Raw genomic sequence first — 22,230 nt, forward strand, 5'->3', positions numbered from 1 at the left:
TTCTTTCCTATTTTAAAACAGATGAGCTTGAATAGTGATATAGATATCAGTGTTGATAGATGGACAGGAAGCTAAGTCAGGAGGAAGCAGTCTGAGACACACAGAGTGTTCACTCTTATCAGGACCAGCTGTATCCCTGGGCCAAATGGGATCAATGGTGAGCCTGAGCAGAGCCTGATCACGACCATGTTAGTCATCATGTCTGATCATCTGCTGCAGAGGTCACCACACATGCTTTCTGCTTTAAATCATTCCAAGTGCTGCTGGGGCCAGGGCTCGCTCTGTGTGGGTTAGACATCCACATATTATTCTGCTACATTCTGCTGCCACAGAAGAGGAGTCGCAGGGATCGGATGCCGCCCTCACTGTGCCAGAAAGCCGCGGTCTCGTCGACCATCTTGGTTTTCCAAAAATACGGGTTGCCAGGGAGACGGGGAGCCACAGGCAGAGCGGGGTGGGCTGAATGACACAGTTGGTTCCCAGTTCTGTGAGCTGATTGCTGCTGGCTTTTTCCAACTGCCTGACTACTCTTACAGTAGAATCTTATTGATCTGTTCTAACTTTTCTCTCATGACACAAATGAGTCTACTGCTGAATAATCTGAATAAAGAACACACACCTTTCATTTAAAAAGGTGCAGGCGTTACATTTTTTACTGACACATCCTGATACTACCAACTCATAAAACATAAGAATTAGCTGGAAAAACACTTCGGTGCTTTCATCACTAGCATGTCATACTGTGATGTACTAATTCTATGTAATTAAAGAAGCTGCAGTTCATCAAACGGCCTCTTGAGGACTGGCTCTAAAAGTGAGTCATTACATATAGACTTCCATTTTACGACGTCCAACTTCAGCATCATGTTTGCAGTCCGGTACAGCTGCCAGGTCTTGGACTGACAGGTCTTGAACACAGTTAATTTGCTCTTTATTTGTCTGTTTGTCATATTTGCAGCTATCCCTCTTTGTGCTACTCCGACAATGTTGTTGCACTTTTAAATCTTTGTCCCTTTTAATTGCTAATTTATATTGCTGTGGACTGGAATATTCCCAAGGGAGCCGCTGTAGGGGGTTAATAAAGTATTTAATAAAATATGTATCTATCTTTCTGCTTAAAAACTACAGTTTATGTATAAAGATGTCAACATTTGTGTAGGGGGAGCAGAATAGGGGGGGGGGGGGGTCCTACAGGACTTGATGCTCTATAGCTTCCTGGTTTTATATATAATATATAATTAATCAGGAAATTAGCCAGCTGTTTTATGACAAATATGTATGAACAGATCATTTTCTAACCTACAGATGGAGAAAATGCAAATTCACTTCTATGTTGCCGCTTTTAATTAAACACATACGCGCTGGCGAGACCACAGCGTAGCATGCATTACACATGTGAAGCCTGTTAAAAATGTGTCTCGCTTGCAGGATGAAGTGCATTAAATTCTCAGTTCATGCAGGATTCATGACAGTGGACTGTAACTGCAACTGAAATGATCCAGCGTGGACGTGAGGAAGATGAGTCTGCAGGGTTCACCCAGAGTTCACTCTTAACTATTCTGTTGTGTCTCCTTCTCATCTTCTTGTGCGAAGTTCAAGTTGTGTTACAATAGAAGGATTTTTTAAAAAGAAATGTAAAAAAACCTACCTCCTTTTGACAGATGAGAATCCTATAAACTGCTATAAAGCTATTAATCTGTCATTCTTTTCATATTTTTGTGGTTCTGGCCACAGACCAAACATACAAAGTGTGGAGCAGGTGGAAATGCCTACAGTGTGTCAATCAAAAGTCTGCTCCCGCATACAGCAGTAGAGAAAGTGGGCAAGATAGTGCTGTCACTATTTCTTTTATTTAGTATGTAATGTCACCATCAATGTTTTGAACAGTAATTTTTTTCCCTTCCTTCTACATGGAATGAAAGCTTGAATTCTCATAAGCAGCAAGGCACCAAGTCAGTAAAGTTAAAAGTAGATCAACCCTTTGCTGCACTTTGAGCATTGGAGCAAAGCACAAAGCAGCTAATGCATTTTCAAAGAGCGAAACATTACCTCCAGTCCTGTGTTGCGTGTCAGTTTCGGTGGCTCGTCGTTGACTGGTATGACAGTAATTGAGATGGTGACAGGAAGGCTTCGGCGCTGAATCTCATAAGCCGAGGCAGCCAGTCTGAAACTGTCCCCTGTGCTTTCCGTGCTGTCATGCATGTAGTAGATGCTTCCTTCTTTCATCTGCAGGAGACAAAACGGATCCACGTGTCACTCCGTTCTGAATCAGACAGGAGGAACCCAGGCTGAATGTAAAAGGTAGAATAGTGTTTCAGAATCTGACTCAGGAACTCCTGATACCCCGATGAACCTTCAGGATCGCCTGACCCCGTCTAAACGAACTATCATATACCATCATATATATACCTATCATATACCATAAAACTCGTTTCTGAAGATGAACACACACAGCCTCACCTCTCATTGAGGTCAGACTGTGATTCTTTGAAAATCAGGTTCTCATAAGACCTTAAACTTCATGGAATGCTGCAGTAAAAAAACCTGAAGATGCTCCTTTTTATTTCTCATTGTGTCCATAAAAGAACACCACTCTTACTGTTGACTCACCTGATCTTCATAAGCTGAAGGCATTTCAGCAATGAGACAGTAATACTGTTTCCACAGTGTTACAAAAAAAAAATGATGAGAGTGTTCTGATGAGAGTTACCATGGACCATGGTATACGTCTATGAGATGTTAAATACCACTCACAAGTATGCATGTTAAATATTGTCAGCATTGTTGTTAGTGGCACAGTTAGCGTAGCATAGCATAGAGAGTGGTCTTTTTCAGTTTCACAAACTGCAGTTCCTTGAATGGCCACATGAGGCTGTAGGTCAGAGAGAGAGAGACATTCCCCATAGACCTCCCTATTAGAACATAAATAATCATGTTTACAGAGAGTTAAGAGGATCTTTTTGACCATATTTGGATTAACTGGGACTACCACACTGTCAAGATGGCATCATGGAGCAAATCCTACAGGTGACATCAAGAAGGCTTCGTCCGTGTTTTAGTGTCCGAATTATTCCTTAGCCATCTGCCCTCAGAGGTAGGAAAACAAATTGCTGGTGTAACAAAAATCTGTAACTACAATAAACCCTATGTTTTGTTTTGTTGTTCTGAGCAGATAATATATCTTTTCAAACTTTGGGAGCTTTGCTATAATCAGGTTCTAAAGTCTGACAGCAGCACAAGAACAAGGAGACGAAACCTTGAGAGGAACCAGATGCACGAAGGAATCAGTCATCCATTGTCAAGCGAGCTAGATGGAAAACAGCACCTGCGGCTTGTCAGGCCAACTTTGTTGACATTCTACATATTGAAGAAAAATCTTAGGGCCCAGCACCCCATGTTCTCGTGTCTCTTAGTCCTGTAGTCTAGTCTGGATCTAATAATCTACCTACACAATCTTCTGCTCCGATACTTGTTTTTTTAAACAAATGCACAGATATTCAGGGGGGCTTCTCTCCAGAATTGTGTCTACACACACAAAAAAAAAGCAGTAAGCTGCTGGGATGAGGGGGACCTGCTTCAGAGAACAGGAAGTGCCAAATGGATCCCATATGACTGGCATCCTTCTGGAATAACAACCCCCATCATCATTACTGATCAGGGAAAGTCAGCGAGACAATCAGTCTGCTTGCTGAGACAATAAAGAGTGGGTGGTTTGTGGACACGCAGCCAACTCAGAGACAGACTAATGTGTGTGTGTGTGTGTGTTGTTAATACCGGCTGCATTATTTATTTCACTTTCATTTTTGATTTATGTAAACTCTCAGGCTCTGTGTGGCTACTGTATTTTGTAAATTGAGTAATGTAAACTGCAGGGGCTTGCTCACTTAGTTTGAAATAACATTCTGTACTTTGTGAAAAAATAAAGAGGACACTGTAGTAGGTTTAAATAGCACAGATGGAGCCCCGATGGTGAGTTTAACCTATTAGGACATGTGTTTCATGTTGCCGGATGTGTATGTAACCCTATTAAATTATATTGCAGTATATTATTAGTTTATAGCCTAATAAATAGTAATTATGTTAAAAGCTTAAAATTAATTGACCAGCTCAAAAGTCATGGGTGTGTTCAAATATAAGACATCGACATATTGAGCGATGTTATCAAGGTGTCATGGTAGTTATTTGTTGTGGAAGAATCCATATTATTATGTGAGCCAATCATACTCGAGGTCAAAGCACAGGAAGGGGGGTGCGTTCAAGAACGAGAGGAGAACGCGGAAGAGGAGAGAGAGAGATCCAAGATGGAGAGCGACATACCCGGACCCAGCTGATCCGAAAAAGAGTGGGAAAAGAGTGCTGCTTAAACTGTTATCATCGCTGGGTGAAAGTGTTCGACAAGGACTCTTCAAGAACCTTCAAGGGTGATGTAGGAAGCCAGTTCGCTGCTGAAACAGTGGCTCGTTTATGGACGTTGCTAGGATGCTAGCAGTTAGCTAGCTCCACGAGATGTTGCTAACGGTGTTGCCGACCGGAGTACTTCGCCGGCGTCATCTGTCCGTCCGTGAATCCTCGTCTCCCGTGTCTCCTCCTCCTCTTCCTCTCTCACTCCTGCGGCCTGGGGCTGCGTGTGTGGACAGCTACATCATGGAGGTACTAATGTTTTGAAAATACTAAAACGTACCCGAGCATCTTTCTGGCCAGAAACTTTACAATGAGTATTTTGGGGTATTTACTGATTGCCGGCTATAGGTTTAATGTGTCGGGCATTGTGGGCATTGGTTTTATGTAGAATTGAATGCACCGGACAGTGAAATATTTAAAGAGGTGTGCGACAACTGACGGGACATTTTGATAGCTGAGATTGTTGAAAGTCATTTGAAAAGAAAGGTTTAAATGCTATATTCTATTTTTATTTTTCCAAGTACATGTTTATACTTTGTTATGGACCAGTGTGGTTTTTGAGGTTCTGCATAACTTTAATAATGTTTTATGAAAGTGTTTAAGAGTGACCGCAAGTTCAGAGACATTGCATTATATGGTAATTGTAATTGTAATTACTCTATGTGTAAAAATATACACATAGAGTAAGTTAAAGTGAGTTTATTAGCAAAGCATCTACCTATCTTAGAGGAGCTTGACTTTATGTGTGTTATGTGACACATCTGGACTACATGCCACATCGGCACATTATTTAACATTCTTGTGGTTTGTATAGATCAGCCTGAGTCACTTTCTCACAGCACACTCCTCTATGTTACTGTAGCCTAATGTAACCTCAGTGAACCAACCTACTGATGATGACTTTATCACAAAATTACTACACACACAAGAAAGTCCAGTGGCTAGAAGGGTGTGTGTGTGTGTGGACAGAAAAGTATATACACACATACACAGATCTGTCTTTAATCTTGGAACAATTATGGCCTGGTTTAAATGTTGCGCCAACTGAGGTTTGGACATTTGTTCTTCGGTGTGGTTCTTATTTGGAACAGCTAACAGGCTCTGAGTGTAGGAAAAGAGAGTCCAAAGAGTGCACACACAAAACACTGTAAAGATGTTTTTTCCATTGTGGGAGATGATTGTATCTACGCTTGTGTTTGCCTTCCCTCCTCTACCGTAATCGTGCTGTGTGCTGGACTTATGGGAGTTGTATGTTAGAATCTTTAAGAGACAGTGTGAGTGAGTACAGCAGGTTTGTGCACTCATATATTATTATAGGAATACAGCAGTCCAGTTTATTTTGGCTTCAGGCGCTCCAAAGACGTCGTCAGTTTTTCCACAATGTTTCAGCAAAGTAGAGCAAAGTACTCGTAGCTAGATGTAGGAGCTATAAGATATCTGTCTAACTAGCTCAAATAAATAATAATAATCTGGACCATTCAGAATGCATAAGGTTTTTTTCCACTAGCAACTGCTCATGCATTTTTCATATTTTCCTAAAGCTGGATTGTCTGAACCACACAGAGGGAGACCAGATAGCTGAGCTGCTGCAGCAGTAGCTCCCAGATTCCCCCTCCCCTCTCCATCTGGTACAGCACAAAAAATCCGAAACAGCACTGAGTAGTAACTGGGGAAAGTTCCACGGTGACGCCTTGCTGTGGTAATCCTCTTGAACTAGTTGTGAGGGGAACATGCCATATTTCCTGGAGTTGTTACGAGGGGCCGGATTATTGTTGTTTATTTTGTCCACAGAATGACAAAATATATAAAACTCAGGTCTTCCTCTAAAGAAATCTGTTTAATCCTTACAATGTTAGCCTGAGAAGCAAAGACTTTGTTGGATCTGGTGAAACATGTGGTACAAATGCACAAACCATTTGGAGCAAACTTGGTTTTGGTTTTACTGTGCACAGCAGTTTTCTGCCAATAAGAAGGGTAAAAAATAAAGTTAGATTTTTTTTGTGTTTCTCTCATAATGCGGCAGCTCAGTATTTTCCCTCCTGTCCTAATATACCATTATGAATCAGACAATTCTAATAAATCTGGACTTTCAATGAAAGCAAAACATTAATCCTTCTTTCATTAGGCATTGACAAACAGCTGATGATGTTGCTTTTTAAGCAGCAGATAACCACCAACAACCGTAGCAAAAATAATTTCTCTGTACGTACCTCTTCCCAGGTAAAATAAGTAACTTCATCTCCATCCAGGTAGCGGAGGTCCCCGTGCTGTGGTGATTCCTCCACTGCAAACTCAATGTTTGCTGATCTGTAGAAAGGATGTGAGATGTTTATAATCTCCTCATTAATTACTCTGCTGAGGCCCTCCTTCACAGTAAAGTTGAAGGTCTGGAGGGGGATGAGCCGCGGCACGATGTTTACTGTGATGTGGAGGTCTTCCACTGTGGTAAAACCGTTACTAACGTCCACCGTGAAGGCGTCATCACCCTGAAAGAGATGGATGCAGGAATAAGTTATTGATATACTAAAAATAAACCTTGTACCTCAGACCCACCACAGGCTGTGACATTGTTTGTTCTAATCTTATTCTCATTGAGAATATGAAAGGCAACAAACATGCTTGCAGCAGAATAAATGACAATAAACCTGGATGGATGCAGACACGTAGAGAATGCGCGACTGATCGATGTCTTCCTGAGTGAAGGAGTGAATGTAGTCAAGGACAGGCGAGGAACTGTTTGTCAGCTTGACCACGTGACCCAGCCGGGGAGGTTCTTTGATTGTGAACACCATTTCCGAGGGCAGAATATCAGCTTGTTCCACCTTAAAGACAAAAAAACACATTTTTAAGTATTTAGTAATATAGGAACTGACTACTTTAAACAATAACATGTGTTGACACACACTTTCTTCACTTCTTAGGAGTTTAGTAAATTCCCCTGCACATTTACTTGTTTTATAAACGCTTGGATGGAAAGTATGAATTCACAGGCAGTAAAGGTAAAAAGTTGTGTGAAATGCGTGGTGAATGGCATTTCCATTTGTGGCAACTGAATGACACCACAGCTTCCCTCTATGGGACAGGAGCTGTGGTTGGTGGGTTGTGGTTTATTGACAAGACATCAGTATTGGCAGATATTATTCTTTAAATGAAAAATAGGATATTAGTGTCAACAAACTTTTCTGACTCACTGGGTGCATCAAAAATGATCAGGGATGGTATAAAAGTCATGCGAACTGGAAAGGTTTGTTCTCCAGTCATGTGGAAACAGTATGTGAATGTATCAGGATCAGCATTGGCAAACAGCCCAAAGGAGCATATTGAATATTGGCAAAATAAAATCAGTATTGTACACCCCTACACTACACTGAAGTGAGTTTTGCCATTGAATATTGCTGCAGAACATAAGACAAAATCCTGCACTGAATAAAGATATTTCCATGTACAGAGAGACAGGCTGGTGTGTTTAGCCAAAGGAATTTTTCTTCACCTGGCATCGGTACACAGAAAGGTGAAATTATTTAAACATGTGAAAACAGGCCCAGGTTTAAAAACACCAAACCTTTCCTAGTACACAGATTATACTTAATGCCCCTTCTATACCCCATGATATGAAGTGGAGTATCATTGTTAGGCAGTAGAAAATTAGAAAGACATTATGACATTTGGCAACACTTAGAGCCCTGCTGCAGGTTTACACACAAGCAGATTTATGTACCCAAGTTTTAATCATCTCTTTGGGGCCTGGAGTCATGGACTGTTTAGCAGCCATGCTTGCATTCCACAGCATATTTCAGAAGATCGTACTACTTTTCATTTCATAGTAAGGAGACACATTGGAAAAGCTCCCAGGAGCTCTCAGGTCAATATGTTACCTCCCACATAGGCCATTCTATCATAGGTTTTTTCCCCAATACATATTTCAGTAGTGTGCATACTACATAGTCAATACTGCAGATTTAGAGTGATTACACTGTTTTAAAAGTAAAGTTCAAACAGAAACTGTGTTTTTGTTTCACAAATGTTCCTCATTACTTTGAAAGTCAAGACGTATCAATGCACAGAGTGTCTTATGAATGGACCAACAATTTAAACCTCATTAATTGCTTTCAAGATGAAGTGCAGGCAGGCTCATCTTATAAATTACAGCGGGCCTCAGGAAGCTCCTCAGGGGATGCTTAGTGCTCTGTTTTCCACACTTAATAAAGTGTAATTTAGTACGTAAACCAAATTAAAAGCAGCAACTCTGCAGTCATATTTAGGCCTGCTTTCATGTGGTTATGATGACGATTAGAGGCAGAGTTACAAAATAGCAAAGAATGCTTGACGAGTCATGTGAAAGATCTTTTTCACGAAGCTTTAAAATATAGTTCTGTTGTGTAATCACTGCCAAGTTGTTTAAATATTAAATCTGTTGTGTATGTTGCACAGACTGGATCACAGAAAAGCAAATGTTTAACTCTAGCAAAAAACAGAATCAGTAATCATTACCTTTAGGGTATTCTCGTTGATGACGGTGTGCTCTCCCTCATAGGAAATGATGACCTCATTGGCTATCACCTCAGGCTCAGACAGGTAACCTTGCTTGAATATTTTAATCCTGAATGTGCCTTCTTCAGAGTGTCCTCTTGCTTGCACGGTGAAGCTAAATGAGTCCTTGGACCTCAGACTCTCATAATTGTGCTCATATGATACAACACCCTTTTTCAAGTCCTCCTGGGTGAACGCTGATGCCTCAATCCCGCTCACAATAACCCTGCCAAAGCCAGGCAGCGCTGTGATCTGGAATTTTATCTCACTGTCATCTTTGATGTCCATATTGGTGTCAGCACTCAACAGGGTCGTGTTGAGGGTCTTGGTGCTTCCATGGTCGATGACAATAATTGTGTTGTTGACCACCCGGAGGTAGGGCTCACCTGCCTGAATCTGAAGTAGCGCAGTGGTCTTGTGGAAGCCATCAGAGACCTGAAGAGAGAAGCGTTCTCGGTCCGCTCCGTGATGAATAAACAGAATTTTCTTATCTCTCAGGTCAGCTTGGGTGAATCGGTATAGGGGTACTGATGGATTAGATGTTGAGACTATGTTGCCTGAGAGGATTCCCTCACGAGCGTAGACGATTTGTGTGTCATTGAAATCTGAGTCATCATCCTTAAACTGAATGACATCAGTTGTTAGCAGGCGCTGACCATTTCGAACCACATTGAAGACTTTATCCACAGTCCTCACAGGAGCATGCTTGTTCTTGGACTGGATCAATATTGTGAAAACACCTTCCACTGTTTTCTGATCGTCTGAGCCTTCGGCGTCCTGATCAGTTGCTGAAAATCTGAACCTGTCACTGCTTGTCTTGGAGCCATCGTGCTTGTAAATCAGCCTGCCAAGCTGGAGGTCTTCATTACTAAAAACTTTAATTGCTCCCTCAAATCTAGGCATTCCGGGTGGGGAGTCCCTTATCAGTCGTCCATATTTGGGCTCTTGTAGTACACGATATACAAAATTTTTAGAAGTTGGAGACTCTACCCAAAGGGAGTTTTTGCCCAAAGTACGCTCTTCACCATGCGGAGCAACAAGTGTCTCCATGGTCAAAACAGGAGCATCTGCATTTGCAGTTATGTGAATGGGGAAGGTGTACAGAGGAGAGTATTGATCCTCTGCAAAAACTCTGAAATGAAACTGGTCTATATTATCCACAGCTCTTTGCACCGGGACCCTGTAGCTAATAGCATTGTCTATAATGTCCCTCTGTGTGAAGACATCACCTTCAACCAGCTCTCTGTCAGACAGCTGAAGACTCCCAAGTGTAGGGGGCTTAATGAGGATATATTTAACTGCTTCTGGATCTGGGTTTTTATCCCTCACTTCAGCTTGAAGCTCAGATAGCCCAATTGTTTGCTCTTCACCAGCCTCTATATCCATTGGTACCAGATTAGAAACTTTCACCTGTGCAGGGAATATCTTGACTAAGAAGGTATTGTTCCAAAGGGAGAACTGTCCCAGATGAGCATTGAACTGGATCCGCTCCACCACAGTGTCTTCCTGATTATTTGAGTCTGTGCTGAAATATCTAAGGCGTGCTTGATCCAGATCAGACTGATGGAAAGATGTAACCTGCTTGTACAATCCATCACTTGTCATAATCTGTAGTTCTCCAAATATCAAAGGTTGCGTGATGTTAAACATGATGTCTCCATTACGAGGATGGGCAAGGACAGCCAGATTTTGAATACCAATAGATGCATTGCTTCCTTGAGACAAAAGAAGGCCTGTGTTGGTGACGATAGTCATGTGTGGTGTTGCCACAGACAACTTAAAAGTAGTTGAATGGCTCACTGACTGTCCATCAGACACTTCCATTGTAATTTCTGCACCAGTGCCTCCTGTGTGTACAAAATAGATATTTCCATCTTTCAACTCCCTGCAAGTGAATTCTGAGATGTGTCTTCCTGGTTGTTGACCATTTTCCAAATAACCAACATCCATGGATAGTTCTGAGGTCACAGTAACTACTAAGTCATCACAGCGGGTGTCTGTGTCTATGATTTTGATGAGGCTGGGACTCAAACGAGTCCGTCCATTTTCTGTGAGTGTTATGTCTCCCCCGCTAAGTTGTGGTATATCATTGACAGGAAGAATTTCAACTGGGAGCACATATTCGTTAGGAGTTTTTAGACATTCAGGAAGGTTGTCACTGCCATTTGCAACTACCTCCAGCTGAATTTGATCCGAATACCTTTCATTTCCATCATGCATATACTTGATTTTCTTATTGACAACATCCAGGAGGGTGAACTTTAGTGTGCGTCTTGTGTTAATGTTCATATCAACAAGGCCGTACCAAGGATCACTTTTGAGAGTGAAGATTATCTGAGACAGACGCAGTCCTGCAGCACCGAGGTCAAATGTAGGGTTTAGGTTGTGGATGTCAAGGAAAACTTCTCCACCTTCAGGCACAAGCAGCTGGTTTACATCAAGAAGTTTTGTTACATTTCTGAAAACCTCTGGCATGTCATCTGTTGGGTAGCAATGCTGTTCATTCAAGTTGACATCAACATACCGGATCCGGACGGGTGGGGGGGTTGTAGCCGTGTCTGCATCGTAGTAACTTGAGTAGTCATAGTCCTCTCCTTCACATTTAACATGGACATCTTTAGTCACCAAAGCATCCTGCAGGCTTCTATGCTTCTGGTTTATTTTGATTTCCCCCAAGCATCCAATGAAAGATTCATCTGTCATGTCATCCTCGAAGCGACTTAGGGAACCACTCTCACGAAACACTTCCTTCATTTTTGCCTGGATGCCTCCTAAATACAGGTTTCCAACCAAGTCCAGTTTTTCTGATGGGTCAAGAGGAAGGGAGGAAGACTGGCTGTCTATGTTGAGAACGAACGCATCCTGACTGACTTGAATCTTAACTCTGTGCCACTGATCATCATCCAGCTGCACCTGAGTATTCTCCAGAACCTCCATACCACTGCCAAGGTCCAAAATACCTTTGAGGTGGCCTTTCACAACACTGATAGCAATGAAGTCTGACCCTCGGCCAGGGTGGAAAACAAGTAAAGCATCCTCAATGGTGGTTTTCATCAGGAACTCTAAGGCCCTTGGAGCACCGCTCGCCTCGCTCCACATGGGGAAGGACACAAAGGAGTCAGGTGTGCTGAAACTAGTTGCCTCTCCATCCCCAGCTTCAAACTCACTGCTGCAGGATTCCTTTGTGTCATGGCATTGTTTAAACACTGCGCCGATAAGATCGAACTGATGGGATTCAAATTTAACCTCAGTCATGCAGCCACGGAGGGGAGGGATGGCGTTGCTGAGGTAGGGAGCATCCAGGTCTCCTGTTCCACCAAGCCATATGCCCAGGTCAATATTGAGCTGTTCTCCATCATCGTTCACAGGAACATATGTTGGGTAAAGATCATCAATTATCATAGTGAGCTTTCCATCTTGCAGTGTCAGTGAGACTTTGTGGGTTTGAAGGTTGTTCAGTTGCACTCCTTGAGATGAGGAAAGTGTGACCTCACCAGCTCCCAGATTCATCCGTGCCTAAAGGGGAACAAAAACACTTGTTGAATTTACATTACATTGCAGTGTTTGTGAATGCATTTGCTTTTGGAGAGCACATTGAATGGATTCAGGGCAAATAATAACATTGTAATTTATGGTCATGATCACTTCTGGATCCTCTGACCAAGACTTTAAATGTAAGCAGCATTTATATACTGTTTTAAATATATTATAAAGGATGTATTTATACAACCCCACTACATTACTCAGATATTTACTCAGTGTTGACCATTGACAGTAAAAACTATGGACAGAGCTTCCGTGACGTCACCCGTTTGTTTCTGAAGAGCCGTTTTGAGGCTCGGTGGGAGGTTCTGGGACGTGATGACTGCCGCCATGTTGGTAGCGTCACGACCGCCAAAACTGCAAATATGGACAAAGAGGGGGAGCACGAGCAGGGTTTAGGGGGGCGGGTGATCGTGGAAGCAGGAAACTCACGCTGTGATACGTCAACTGTCTGTCACTTAAGCGGCAACGCCCATAATTATGCGTAATTTTAAGTCCGAATACAATGAGTGAGTTGTAAAAAAATTCACCCCCTGTACAATTGACACTAGAAGAGAACCTATAATCTGAGACCAGAATGGTTTTTTGTACCAGGCTGTAAACATGTTCTTTTCTGCTGTGAAGTCAGCCATTTTTACATGGGAGTCTAAGGGAAATTACTCCCTTTTGGAGCCAGCCCCCAGCAGTTGCGACGTGAACTACAAGTTTGACACTTCCACATGGGTTTCAAGTTTGAGCCCCGAAGGTTGCTGCTTGGTGTTGACTAAGCTTGTTTCCAGATGTTTCACTGATAACATCAGATGTCATAATTTTTATTTAACTCCATAATAATTTCCATATTGGATTTATTGGATTTACATGACTGGAAATCCAATTTATTTTTTTGTAAAGCGTGAAACCTATTTGTTCAGTAACTTATATCACAAAAAATTGAATAAAGAAAATTACCAAAAATAGTATTTCCTTTTATGACACATTTCCTGAGATTGCAGCTAATTTAAAATGGAGGAATATTGTCTTTCCAAGGGAAGTGCTTCATGAATCACTGTTATAGCACAGTTGATGCTAATTGTGCTGCTTTTCAAGCATGTCAGGCAACTAATTATAGTTGTAAACTGTCATGGTTCACATTCTAGTGAGACGAGGGAAAGCAAACAATTTATAGACTGTTCTCAGATACCTAATGAATTGTGTTGCATGTCTCCAAGCTAAAAGGGCATAAAAACAAGGCTGTTATGCCATTTACAGCTACTCATTTCATGTGAAATTATTGTATTTTATAGGAAATAAATCAAAAGGATTGCTTTTTTTGTTTTTTAAAAAAGTAAAACATTTTCACATAATTTCACATTACTAATCTGTGCATCACAAAACACTTCAGAACATGATGCTCCAACTGACAGGTTGATTGCCTAAAGCTGAATAACAAGGAATAATGTGCCATGAGCCAGCCAAAATCTAATTCCAACAGGGTGCTATAGAACTGTATTGCTGCATATTATCTCAAGATTGTCGAAATATTACTTACTGAGGAAATCAATAATTTCACTAGGAACATGTATTGATGAGGTATGAGGTGAAGCAAAACTATACCAACAGTCAGTCATGAATTGTTTTTATTGTACAAGGCTATATTTAGGCAGTAGGAATTTTTCATACATGCACAGCTTTAAAAAGTTTAGCATGGTAATCCCCTCACCTGTACTTTCCCATTTTGGAGCTCAAGGAACAGGTAGTCCTCCATTCCTGCTGCCAGGAGCAGCAACCCACTTCGCCGACTTGTCTTGATCTGTAGTGACAGCTGGAAGGTGGTGACATCTTGGATCGTCTGTAAGCTGCAGAAGCTGTCCCCAAAGTAGGATTCTGTGAAGAATAAATATAGGTTATAGCATGTAAACATAAGAGAGAGGCATCATGTTAGTGTAGACGTCAAACATCTGTGATTTTCTTTGTCTGCCCCCCCTACACACACACACACACCACTGTCACCATTTTTTGTTCTGACAGGAGAAGCCCCAAATTCTAGTAGTATAACATAAAATAGCCTGACTGTGCATTCTGTACATAGTGGCACTACAATGAGACAATACAAAAAGACACATGCAGAAGATTCTACAATTTAAATTTGTCCAATAACTGCTGACCTGCATCTCTATGAATTCTTATGTGGTAGTTTGTAGAAGCCAATTAGATGAGCATTTCTCAGAGTCTCACATTACAGTTCAACTTCATCATGAAGTGATTTCTATATTATCAGGTGTCTTCCAGCTGCTTCTGGCTGAAGAGTAGCTCCTGTGGCCTCAAAGGGATTCTCTCACTGAGACATCAGTCATTACCCCTGCGGAGGTTTTCCGGGGCGTATAGAGTCTTGGGGTGCAGGATTTCCCAGGCTTGAGCCGGCTCATTTTCAATGATATGCAAATTCAGCCACCTGCCTCTAACTACTGCAGCCCTTGACAAAATGTAAACCAGGGAGGAAGTCAATTATTTCCCAGTGCACATGCTCTGAAATTAAACTGGACCACCTCCAAGACCCCGTTTCCTCAGCACGGGTTTTCCATGGCCTCAGCCAAAAGATATAGAAGGGGGCTTTCCATTAGTCGCCCACTCGCCCTCATACGGGTGATAGTTCAAGACAGAAAAACTCATTGCAACATAGCAAAGAAGTCAGCCTTCTGAGCATGCCATGCTAATGCTCTGGAATAATTGGAATAGAGCAGCAGACAGAGAGGCAGTGCTGTGTCAAAGTCAGAACATTCCTATGAGATCATGAGAGCCGTAATGTTCCCCAAAACTCAACAGTAGCATTCAGTAACCCAGCATGATTGTCTGAATTCCATAAAGCAAAAATCTCACAGACCAACCTCTCAAATATGACAGAGTCATAAAATAGAAGAGGAGAAAATAAGACGCCAAACATTCACATTCATAGCTATAAATGGAAAAAGTATTTTCTCAAGAATGTGTGCGTGTGTCTTTAAAGGGCAGCCTGTGTCTGTGTTGCGTCTGCATTAATGCCATGCTGCCAACTTCAAAACACTGAGGGGTACGTTTGTCCTTTGGTTTCCCATCTTCTAAATGAACCCTTCAATCCCAGATCAGCAACAAACATTGGAAATGTGAACAAAGACAATCATTTTGATGTCAGCAAGGACGAAAAGCAAAGCTTTTATCATCACGCCCATGCTTTTGTGACTTCACTGAGAGGCATTTGCTTTTGGTCTCAAGGCTGCTCTGTCATGAGTCAGTGATGAACGGTCTCAGCACAGGCCTAAATACACACAGAGACTTACAGCTGTACACTCCTGAAAGCTCTGCTCTGCACGGAAATACCATTTTGGTGTCCCTGTAATAAATATCAAAGTAAACTGCTTTTGACAATACTGTATATCAAACTTTGTGTGAAGACAAACGTAAAAATTAAAGCAAGGAATAAAAAAAAAAAAAAACAAGCAAACGATAATTAAGTCAACCTATTTGTATAACTGAACTGAATGAAATTATCACAGTTACACATCATTCATTTTCAAAATGTCACATTTTGGAGGCTATTGTCGTTAGCGGCTGACTGCTAACTGCGCCGGAAGCTATTATAGTGCAGTTCAGAGAGTTTTCTGGTAAGGGTAAGGTATTGTAAATGAAAGACTAGTGCTAATTGTGCAGCAGCCTCCAGGCTGAAACTGAAAAATGGGGGAAAAGAATCTTTTCTTACAGGCAATTGCATTAACAAAGAAAATCGCAATGAGCTCCATGGTTCTTAAACCCAAGCTTTTGTTGGATTGTTCACTGAGCATGGGGATAAAAAGCTGAAGAAGAGACCGATGCCAAGACAATTCTGCCTGGGGATTTTCTGGTTCAAATTCAGCTTGCTGCTGTTGCCTTCAGGAAAAGGAGGCACATTTTCTAATGATACACACAAAAGCTTTACTCTCTGCAGTGTACCTGGACCTGGAATTCATTAGTTCCCCAGCTAAGCTGGGTAAAGCTCTGTGTAGAATAGGCTTCATGTTAGAAAAGCACATTTTCAACATGCTATCTGTTTAAATGCCCTGCTCTGTGACACTTCTTTTGTCTCTGCACTCTTGCATAAACCTGTTCTGTGTTCACACTTTCCATTAGGTGTGCAGAGAGGGAAGCACACTAACAGGATGAAAGGGAAGCATAATCATGGGAAGGATTTTGAAACATCACAGACCTGCTGATTTCTACTGCACATAACAGTAACAGCTATGTGCTCCATCTTCTGGGGCTGTGAGGCTTGGTGCAGATAGGATCTAGCTGAGGTGATGATGCTGATAAGGAATCACTGGATTATGAAGAGCTGAGGAGATGTTGCCATACTTGGTTCCAGTCCGTGTGTGGAGGTTTAACCACCCAAGAGGACTCTTGTTTCTGACCCCTCCTCCTCTACCACACCCCTCCTCACACTACTTTATTGTGCATCAACCAGAATCCTGGTCTCAGGCCAATGCAGATGGCTACAATTTGATGACTGACTGCACGTGTATTTATAATGCTCGGAGGAAACTGAGTCTTCCTCTCTTTCACAAACTACTGAATGAATTAGCCTGTTGTCTTTCCTTCCTCTTTTTCCTCCTTCTCCTCCTCCTCTTCTCTGTCCTCTTTTGGTCTCAATTTAGAGACACATGTCCGGAAAAGCTATGGAGAAAAGAGACGTGCTGACCACAAGTGCAGGAGACACTCAGTCGACTCAGTGTCCTGTGACTTCTCTGCGCCGATGAGTCAGAGTTACTTCAATCACATTTAAAGTGAGTGTGAAGATGTGCTGGACAAACTGGATGCAAGCTTCTAAGGAGGCTGGTTTTCGCAGCACTAGAGAAAGGCCTTCAGTTACATGCGTGGTCGTATCCAATCCTCTGATAAATAAGAGTAATAGTCTAATATGTTTACAGTAACTTGATTTTGTCAAATATTTTACAGTAGCACAGACAGCGGGTGTTTCTCTTCTACAGTTTTGCTATGGTAACACTGCCCAGAATCCAAACAAACCACCTACTTGTGTAACCCATGGTTAAAGCATGGTTAGCCTGACTATAAATAGAGGCAATGTTGGCCATTTCTTTCCTTTGCTGGGCTGTGCCTACTACAACGGAGCATAATGGCTTCAGGATATAATTATATGAGGGATAGGGTGTTGTTAACCATAGATAGAATTGGAGTGCTTTTAAGTGTGTAATGGCATTTACCATATGGCAACAGTTTTCATTATTATGATGAGCAATTCGATGTTCACAGAGGTCAATGGCACTTGAGCTTGTGATAAACATTAGTTTTCCTTTTATGCCTGGAGATAACATCTCTATGGCCTGTTAGAACAGGGATTAAACGTAAGAGTGCTTTTACATCATCATAGAATGACAGACTCGCATTTTATTCATTCTGACACTGACCATGATGTTTAAAAATGAAATATTGATTGTTAATAATAATGATTCAGCACCTCTTCTATTATTTCTGTGGTAATTCACTCTTAAGTGCATGGCAGAATAAAAGGGAAAAACCAGAGAACCCCCCTTTAGCCAAGCTGTATGGAGCATGCTAAATATGTTCTTAAGGGGAGAGATGGAAAATCTTTTAAGGGACCAAGTAGTTTTAGTGTCTAAATGTAACCACAAGTGAAGTGACTTTATAATTATAAGGCACCTTAATAAAAGAATGCGAAGGTGCTATATAGGAAGAATATAAAAGTCTGGAGCAAAGTTATAGCTAATAGCTAATTTTTGTGGACCTATGAGAGGCTTTGCATGTAGATCAGCTCCATGGCCAGATTACATTAGACATGCAGCCAGATGTGTCATCCTGGCCCCCTCCAACAAAACCATCCCAATGGTGTAAAATTTGCTTCTAAGAATGTGTTGCATAAAACTCAAAGAGGGAAGGAAGATGAGGTAATTAGTCTACTGTAAAAGCACACTCTACCCACACCTAAAAAAGCCATCTCATCAGTGTGGGAATGTTTGAACTGTGAAAAAAAATGTGTTGTTAAGCCCAGTGTGCATAAAATGACTAATCATCAACAGTAACACTAACATGATGATTAACTGTGACATGTTTCTACTGAATGTGCAAAAAATCAGTCTGTATTTTAAATGTTCTTACAAAGCAAAATCTTCCAGCAGTCAAATAAATCTACACCTATAGATAGTATCATAGGTTTGTATGCCCACCATCCACCTCAAACATCTCACTCTGACTGACTTTGAAATCAAAGCAACAATAGTATAGTTAGTGAAATGAATGTATATCATTATAGAGTTTCTGTGGTCAACGATGCTTCCAAACTTATCGCTGAAGTGATCCTGTCTTCATCCTGTTTACAGACCTGCATGAATGCAGCAGTCTGTATAAGCACATACCGCTACCTCCAGTGCTGTTAAACAGCAGAGAGCCCAGCATACCTTGACAGTGCTGCTTTATTAGAACCCCTTCCCTCCCTGCAGACTTTTCAGAAGTCACCGGGGACATACTTCTACAGGCTTTATGGAGCCATTTCTCAGACCTGACTATGTTGGTGTGAGAGCATAATTTTTAGCCCTCTTTTCAAATCCCCACTTCTTGATCCCTTCTGAGACACAGTGCTAGCCTCACTGAAGAGGTACAATAATCACGCAGACACACACACAATAACAGGCTAGTGGAGCCACAGCAGGAGGCCTACTCGCTGGCAGTTACCACAACCTTTCAGGCTGTCTCTGTGTAAAACTCACACTTACACAACAGACAAGAAGCGGCAATGACAACTAAAAAATATGACCTTTCTCTGTGTAAGGAGAAAGGCAGTGTAATGCAATTTTAGCTTAGGAAAATGGACCTGTGAAGAGTTGGGTTTCTTTGCAAAATGAAAAAAGAAGCCTGCTCTCTTTGGAGGCAAATAGAATCCTGATATTGAGAAGAGGAAATCAAGAAGGATCAAAGGTTATACTGTACAGAAGCTTCAGACAGCGTAACACCACTGGAAAAATGAGGAACAGTCATGTTTTATAGTTTAGAAAGCTGCCATGAACTTTTCGGGTTCTGCACGCTCTACTGCACAGCAGCCAGGGAAAATATTTCCATCAAATGTTGGCTGCATTTCAGTTTCATGTTAACTTTGCAAAGCAAACAAAGTGAAATACTGTGCTACTTTATACAGATACAGTGGAGTATACAATGGGACATTTTCAAATTTTCATAGCAGGCTTCAGCTTGAGGTTACATGTTTTGTCAAACTTTATTTTCCATGAGGCAAATTCACAGTTTGTTGGCTCATCAGACCCTAACTAAAGGACTTGTTGGTCATAATGACTTTGGGCTGATGATCTCACTCACCTAACAACACTGTAAGACAAACACAGACCTGAACAGAAGCATTGTAGTGACTCAGAGCTCTGCTGTAGTTTATGACTGGCCAATACAAAGCGTGCCTCTGTCAGCCCAGCCGAGCTACGGAAGCCACCAACCGCCAAGGTCCCAGTGGGTGTGTGCTGTTAAAATAATCCCCCTGTGACATCAGAGGAGCAAACCCCCTTGTACTATTTGAACCAATATCCCTCCTCACACCAAATGACCCTCTCTCACACACACAGTCTGTTTGGCCACTCATGGCACTGCTGCGAGAAATGCTCTAACAAGTGATTGTTTATGCATGTAGCTGTGACTTTCTCTGTTTTCCCTCAGTGAGAATACGGCTGTTTATACACTGAGCTGAAGGAAATTTTAACACACCAGTAATGAATTCCGGTGTGAAATCTCATCATGTGAAAAGTGGATAGAACAGGGTGTCAGGGGAGAGGACAGGAAGGAAGAGAGAAGAGCCAAAAGCAATGGAAATCACAAATTAAACTTTGACAGTGATACATTTCTCTTCTGGCAGAATAGAAAAGGTGCTGTCCTTTTGCACCTTTACACCTGACTTATCCTTTCAAGTCCAATTAAAGGTCAATAAAGGATTCATTATCCTTTTACAAAAAAAAAAAGCTTAAAGGTGAACGAACAAACTGAGAGTGCAGCATTTAATGCATGGATGCGCTGACTGCTTTGGCTTTGTTCCACAGCTCAAAATGATCCAAAGAGTAACAGCAGCAGGAAATTAGCAAGCGCTTAAGTAGAGCCACTTAAGTTTCGAACATTTACAATGTCAACAGAAAATGGGTGTGCTGTGTCCTGTTGCTACATCCTGATTAGTACGGATAATTAAACTAAATTATTGTAATGTTGGTTATTTTAGGCCACCAGTGTGAAGTGTGATACCGCATCATTCCTGTGTTAAGCTTGGGAGTAAATTAATAGACACCATCACTCCTTTGTTTACTGCAATGCAGGTTTAAGGGATTTTTTCCCCTCTTAAACTACAAGCTGCTACAAATTGGAAGGTGAACAGCAGGAGGCTGTATTGAAATGTTCAGCAGTCTGTATACCAGCATGTTAATTTGTGTATTAGCTAGCTACAATAGCTGAATAAGCGGTCTCTATTTAAAGTAGCACATTAGCAGTGTTAGTGAATCTATGAGTCAATATAGTAAACTGAGTACTTCTGGGTCTTTGTACTTTTTTGGTAGTTTTTTTTATTACTTTAGCTTATTGCAGTACATTGCAGACTATCCAAGCTTGGACATGTACATTTTTCTACTTTTAGCTTAGCTCAGTGTTTCACAAATATAAATAAATATGTATAAATATGTTTCATGGACAAATAGAGTATGGAGTAAGCTACACTAGACACCTCCTAGCTGTAACTCCATACCATAGACTGTATATAAAGATGGACAATATGAAAAAACTAGCCAGCAGTCAAGCTATAAACCATATCTAGGGGGAAAATTATTCATGGACTACATTTAGACACATGCCAGCCACTAACATGGAGGAAGCAAGCTTTATGACCTAGGCTGCAGCAAGCCAATAGAGGGCGGTTAAAATGTTTTGGTTTTTCTTTTGAGGGGATGTCATGCGACATACTTACAGTTGCACACACATAAAAGAGCACTCAACCTATTCCTAGTGAGGCATATTTAACGAAGACAGAATAACAGTTAAAAAAAGAGCGCTTTTATGCTCCAGCCTGATTCTGTGTGTTTTGATTCAAACACCCATCTACAGTACTAATTTCTGGTGCTTTGTTGAATGTCATCAAACTGCACTCTTGAGAGTTTTGTTCTCAGTTATGCTGTTGGTTTTAATGTTTCCATCATACGCCTGGCACTTTGTTGTGCTCTATTGAGAGAGTCTGAGGCAAACTGTCATAGTTTAAGTGTGATTGAGCAGTTGACAGCACTATGTGCTTTGGTCTCATACTTTCCACAGTCACACTTTTTTCATGCATCCATTGAAAACGTATGTCTGCGTGTTTGCTCTCATCCTGAGTCTGCCTCATTCATCGTTAACACTAATTTCTGACATCATATCAATAGCTCCATTCAAAGCACTCTTACAACTGCAGTTATTAGCACGAGTGCACGCATCAGTCACTCCACCACTAATTACCAGCATGACATTGGCTTTTCAGTGGGCTGGAACACACTTTGCCGAGTAGCAGCTCACTGTCATAAATCATTCCACTTAACTGTCAGCACAGGGGATGAGATTTAGGACCCACACCTCTGAGAAACCTCACTCAGCTGGGGTCCAGTGCAGGGGAACACTTGATAGAGATGGAGTTTATGTTTGGCCTGGCTGCTGCTAAGGCTCCAAATACTTCCCAGACAGATCCAATAAATAAGTTTCTACTTTCCTTTCTTTGTTTTCATCCACGTTGGA

The 22,230-nt window shown here is 41.5% G+C and overlaps 1 protein-coding gene across 1 annotated transcript in view; it reads right to left on the reverse strand.

Annotated features, from left to right (window-relative positions):
• The window catches only part of cspg4 (chondroitin sulfate proteoglycan 4), a 63,388-nt gene that overhangs the window by 15,344 nt on the left and 25,814 nt on the right, over positions 1-22,230 (reverse strand). Inside the window, exons 2-6 of the mRNA XM_028431978.1 lie at positions 14,174-14,337; positions 8,893-12,447; positions 7,047-7,223; positions 6,612-6,887; positions 2,050-2,226 (exon numbers count right to left, since the gene is read on the reverse strand). Of these exons, the coding sequence (XP_028287779.1) occupies positions 2,050-2,226; positions 6,612-6,887; positions 7,047-7,223; positions 8,893-12,447; positions 14,174-14,337 (4,349 nt within the window). The remainder of the gene's footprint in view (positions 1-2,049; positions 2,227-6,611; positions 6,888-7,046; positions 7,224-8,892; positions 12,448-14,173; positions 14,338-22,230) is intronic.

The sequence above is a fragment of the Parambassis ranga genome, chromosome 19 (assembly GCF_900634625.1).
Source record: "Parambassis ranga chromosome 19, fParRan2.1, whole genome shotgun sequence".
Classification (NCBI taxonomy): Eukaryota; Metazoa; Chordata; class Actinopteri; family Ambassidae; genus Parambassis; species Parambassis ranga.